The sequence below is a fragment of the Dendrobium catenatum genome, unplaced genomic scaffold (genome assembly GCF_001605985.2).
Source record: "Dendrobium catenatum unplaced genomic scaffold, ASM160598v2 fragScaff_scaffold_1335, whole genome shotgun sequence".
In the NCBI taxonomy this organism is placed as follows: Eukaryota; Viridiplantae; Streptophyta; class Magnoliopsida; order Asparagales; family Orchidaceae; genus Dendrobium; species Dendrobium catenatum.
This window is the reverse complement of record NW_021319797.1, coordinates 153,705-158,936: the sequence shown is the minus strand read 5'-3', so window position 1 is coordinate 158,936 and position 5,232 is coordinate 153,705. Positions and strand designations below refer to the sequence as shown.

Sequence of the window (5,232 nt, the reverse complement as noted above, 5' to 3'; positions counted from 1 at the left end):
TTGACGCCATTTGATCGTGGATGAACAGTGCGATGCCAATATTGGTGTGCACTGTTCATCTGCGTCATTTTGTTGGTCTCTACCGAACTTGCAGAACTTGCGGAAGAAAGGCGCGAACAATGGTTACAGGGCAAAATGATATTCGATTGGAGATGAATCACAACATTTTTCGGTTCCACTGCATTTTGGTGTAAAAAATGAGATTTTTTGTTGGAGATGCCCTAACTCGATCCCATATGGCGTATCCCATTTTTTATATTATTATATTCTGATCCGTACCCATACATTCATTATAAATAGCGACCCATCTTCCCTTCAGCATCCACTCAACCAACCAAAGCATAACCCAATACTCCCAACCTCCCAATAAACCCACACAGCCATGGCCTCCTCCCCTAGCTCCCCAACAATCCTCCTCCTCTTCGTCGCCACCTTATTTAGCCTCCTAACCACTCCCGCCTTTGCCGACGACCGCCTGAACGCCGGCCAGTCGCTTGGACCCGGACAATCACTCGCACAAGGCGGCTACTTATTCATTATGCAGCAAGATTGTAACCTCGTTCTCTACGATAACGGCGGAGCAGTTTGGGCCACAGGGACCAACGGACGGGCCTCCGGCTGCGTTCTCAGGATGCAGACTGATGGTAATCTCGTAATTTATAGTGGTAGCAATGTTATCTGGGCGAGCAACACCAATCGCCAAAATGGAAATTATTATCTCATCGTCCAGAGAGATCGTAACGTCGTCATATACGATAACTCTAACAATGCTATTTGGGCGACTGGAACCAATGTTGGCAATGCTGTTGTTGTCGTCATCCCGCATAGCAACGGCACGGCGGCGGCGTCCGGCGCCGCGCAGAACAAGGTGAAGAAGCTGCATCCTTGAAGAGTAACATTAATACAGATCGAGACGATGAAAGAAGCTTTATTAGTATATATTTTGAATAAAAAGGCATTGGCTCCTGCGATGCTAATGCCTAATTAAGCAAGTTAATTTTCCGTTGATTGTGTGTTGCTGCTGCAGTATGAATGATTGTATCAAATAATTAGTTTCTTTTCTAAATGATATATTTCACGAGCTTTTTACAAGTAAAATTATTGGGTTGAGGAACGAATTTGAATGAAACTACGAGATAAGTTGTTCAAAGAAAAAAAAAACTTCAATGAGCCAAAGCTTGTTGGTAGGGAACTTTTATTTGGTGTGGTCACAGGACGTAGCTCTACGTTCGGCCGCCAGTAGAATCGCGCCACGCGTTCTCACTATTTACCTCGCGCCTCGACAACCCGACCCGGAACGGACCCAGGATGGCTCGGTATTTCTCGATTTTGCTAGGTATTGCTCGGTACTACTCGGTATTGCTATGTATTGGTCGATTTTGCTCGGCAATAACCAATACCGAGCAAATACCGAACAATACCGAGTTGTACCGATTTTTTTCTAGAAAAAAATACCGAGTAATACCGAGCAATACCGAGTTGTTATATTTAACTTAAAATAGATTTGAAATTTTTTTTAACTATCCTAATAACTTTTTTGTTAGGAGAAGCTGATATGATTTTTTATAATTTCAAAAATAACACTTATTTATTTTTTAAATCAATATTAAAAATAAAAATAATTTGTGAGGTCATGTTTATTTTTATAAATTTTTAATATATTTTGAGATTATTACAATAATAAATATTTTATATATACTGTACGGTTTATTTATCTATATTGTCCACTCATCTTAATCACTTTTTTGGAAGGATAAAGGAATATGTTTGATTAATTTTTTTTAACTATGAAATTTAGTTATTTTTATATAAATAAATATCAAAGTAAAAATAACTTGTCAGATCATTTTTTTTAAGTCATTAAACTTATTTTTATTTTAAGATTAATATAATATAAAAATAAGTTTCATATTACATTCATCTCAAAAAAGATCGAAAGACTTCAAAATTCTTTCTAATCTAAAATCTAATTAGAAGATTTTGACAAATTTTTTCTTGTAAAAATATATTTTAAATTCCGTACATAATATTATATATATTATTAAAACTATATCATAAGCTTTTTTTACCTATAGTCTACACTCGTATTTATTCGGATCTATTACACGATGATTTAAAATATTGAGTTGAAAAGCTTGATCAAGAAGAACTCATGAGTCGTTCAGTCTTCAAGATTATTATTCCAAAAATTTTTACTGCTAATCTATTACACGGTGAGTGAATATATATAAATTCTAATACAGAGAATGCAAGAAAGTACAATTATAATGACGTGGCTGTTTCTTTAATCTGCTGACGTGGAGAGTTCCTTAACAATCCACCTCAAATTAATCATTATGGGATCGAATGGTTAATGTGGACCGTAGCATCTGAAACCTGCTGATCGAAAGAGTTTTGGTAAGGATGTCGGCGATTTGGTCAGTTGTGCAGATGTGAGCTAAGTTTATATATATGTCCCTGCCGAATGTGATCACTAATAAAATGGTAGTCGATTTCAATATGCTTAGCTCTCGCGTGAAAGGCAGGATTATTGGCGAGAGCTATTGTGGAGGTATTGTCGCAGTGAATTGTTGTTGGAGATGCTTGCGGAATACAAAGATCTGCCGCCAGTCTACGAATCCACAGAATGTCTGAAGTGGCGGAGGATAGGGATCGGTATTCCGCCTCGGTAGATGATCTTGCGACGGTTGTTTGCTTATTAATTAACAGACCAAGAAATTAAGTTGGGACCGAGAAATGTGATGAAGCCGGACATCTATTTCCTATCTGTGGGGTTGGCCGCCTAGTCGGCGTCTGTATAGGTGTGTAGATGCATGGTACCGGTGGTAAGGGGAAGGCCGTGATCGATCGACCCTTTGACATAGCGTAGAAGGCGCTTGAGAGCTTGGTAATCACATTTGCGAGGTTGATGCATGTGTTGGCAGATAGAGTTGGTTGCAAATGCGATATCGAGTCTTGTGATAGATAGATACTGCAGCGAACCTGCTAATTTGCGGAAAAATTGTGGATCCGGATATGGTTGTTCGTCAATGGAGGTAGGTGGATGGGTAGGCGTAGGAGTGGCCGCTGGCTTGCATTCAGATAATCCTTCATGAAGAAGCAGATCTTATGCATAGTGGGATTGGCTTAAAAAATAGCCAAAGTTAGTTTTAATAACCTGAATGCCCAAGAAGAGGGAGATGTCACCCAGCTGTTTGAGGCTAAATTCGAAGTGAAGTTGATGCAAAATGTGTTGAATTTTGTCAGGATTGTTACCTGTAATGAGAATATCGTCGACATATATTAAAATGAACAAGCAGATATCATTTTGTTTGAGGAGAAGAAGAGAAGGATCATGCTGAATGTGAAGCCGAGAGTTTGCAAGAACTTTGTTAGTTTCTGAAACCACTGTCGAGGCGACTATTTGAGACAGTAGATCGATTTGTGGAGTTTGCAAACGTAGTTGGGGTGTTGTGTGTCCTTGAATCCATGAGGTTGTTTCATGTATACCTCATCTTGTAACTCGCCGTGAAGAAAAGCGTTCGAGATGTCGAGCTGAGTTATCGGCCAGTTATGATTTAAAGCAACTGTGATCAGCATCCAAATGGTGACCATTTTAGCTGCCGGACTAAAGGTCTCGATAAAATTCACGCCGAACTCCTGAGAACAGCCTTGGGCGACGAGACGAGCCTTGTAACGATCAATTTGTCCGTTAGGAAGAAGCTTTGTCTTGAATGTCCACTTGCTACCAACTATTGGCTTGTTGGTAGGAGCAGGGACAAGTGACCAGGTCCCTTGTTTTTGCAGAGCCAGATATTCGGAGGACATAGCATAGCGCCAATGACCGTGTTTAGAGGCTTCGGTGTAAGTTGTAGGTGTGGGGTTCTCAGAGTGAACGACAGATAGATTGAAGATTTGTTTGGGCTTAGATATACCAGATCGAAGGCGAGTTTGCATATGGTGCTGGGGAATCGGTGGATTGGACGGGTTTTTGAAAGAAACAGGTTCTGTGATGTGGTCGGAGGAGTTGAGAACGGGAACTAATGGGTTGGTTTCTGTTATTGGAGGTGTAGTGTTGTGATTAGATGAAATGGTGGAGGAAGGAACCAAAAGAAGAGGAGAGTAGAAATCAGAACCGGTGTTATTTTTCTCTGAAGGCTTGATTGTGGAGAAGGAAAAAATATGGTCATAGAAAACGACATGGCGGGAAATTGTATATACAATTTTGTGAAATTTGAAGGCAGCAATAACCTTTATGCTGAGTCGAGTTACCGAGGAATATGCATTCCTGGGATCTTGAAGACAATTTGTGCTGAGCGTAAGGTTTTGTCCAGGGAAAGCATAGACACCCGAGCGTGCGAAGATGGGAATAGGATGCTTGAGTGCCGTGTAACCAAAGATATGGAGTTTGATTCTGAATAGCAGATGACGGGAGGCGATTAACGAGATAGTTCACGGTGGATATGGCTTCGGCCATAAAGAAGTGGGAAGATGAGCAGCATGAAGAAGCGTCCGAGTAAGATCTAGAAGGTGTCGATGCTTGCGCTCGGTAGTGCCATTCTGCTCAGGTGTGTGCGGGCAACTAATTTGATGGGTTATGCCGTGGTTATTCAGGTAAGTACGAAATGCGGTACCACTCTCTGCCACCGTCTGACCGATAAGTTTGAACTTTAGTATTGAATTTGTTGTTAACAAGATTACAGAATTGTTGAAACTTAGCTAGTACTTCATTTTTAGTTTGCAGTAGATACAGCCATGTGAAACGAGTGAAATCGTCAATGAATGTAACGTAGTAATGAAAATCATTTAAAGAAAGTGTAGGTGCCGGACCCCAGACGTCCGAATGGACGAGCTGGTACGGCTTATTACAAACAGAATTACTAAGGGAAAAGGGTTGTTTGTGACTTTTTGAAACGTTACATGAAATGCAGATAGTATTAAAAGAACAATCTAATATTTCTGGAGCTAATTTGGCTAGCAGTTGAAGCTTTCGGCCATGAGGATGGCCAAGGCGTGCGTGCCACGGAATCTTTGTAGAATGAAGCATTGTGAAAGCAGACTTGTTACATGTGGTGGGAGCTTTGTTGTGGTACAAACCATTGCGTTTGGGACCACGGAGAAGCACCTAATTGTCCTGAATATTCGTTATAACAAACTCGTTAGCAGTAAAAGAGAATGAAATGTTGTTGTTGGAAGCTAGTCGAGAAACGGACAAAAGATTATTGTTTAGCGAGGGAACATGAAAAATCTTTC

General features: G+C 40.4%; 1 protein-coding gene across 1 annotated transcript; it reads left to right on the top strand.

Moving 5' to 3' along the window:
• The first annotated feature begins 308 nt into the window (after window positions 1-308).
• On the top strand, window positions 309-1,098 carry LOC110095050 (mannose-specific lectin-like). Its single transcript, XM_020820418.2, has one exon. It carries the CDS (start codon window positions 383-385, stop codon window positions 887-889), a length of 507 nt encoding a protein of 168 aa, XP_020676077.1. The 5' UTR covers window positions 309-382; the 3' UTR covers window positions 890-1,098.
• Window positions 1,099-5,232: the final 4,134 nt, after the last annotated feature.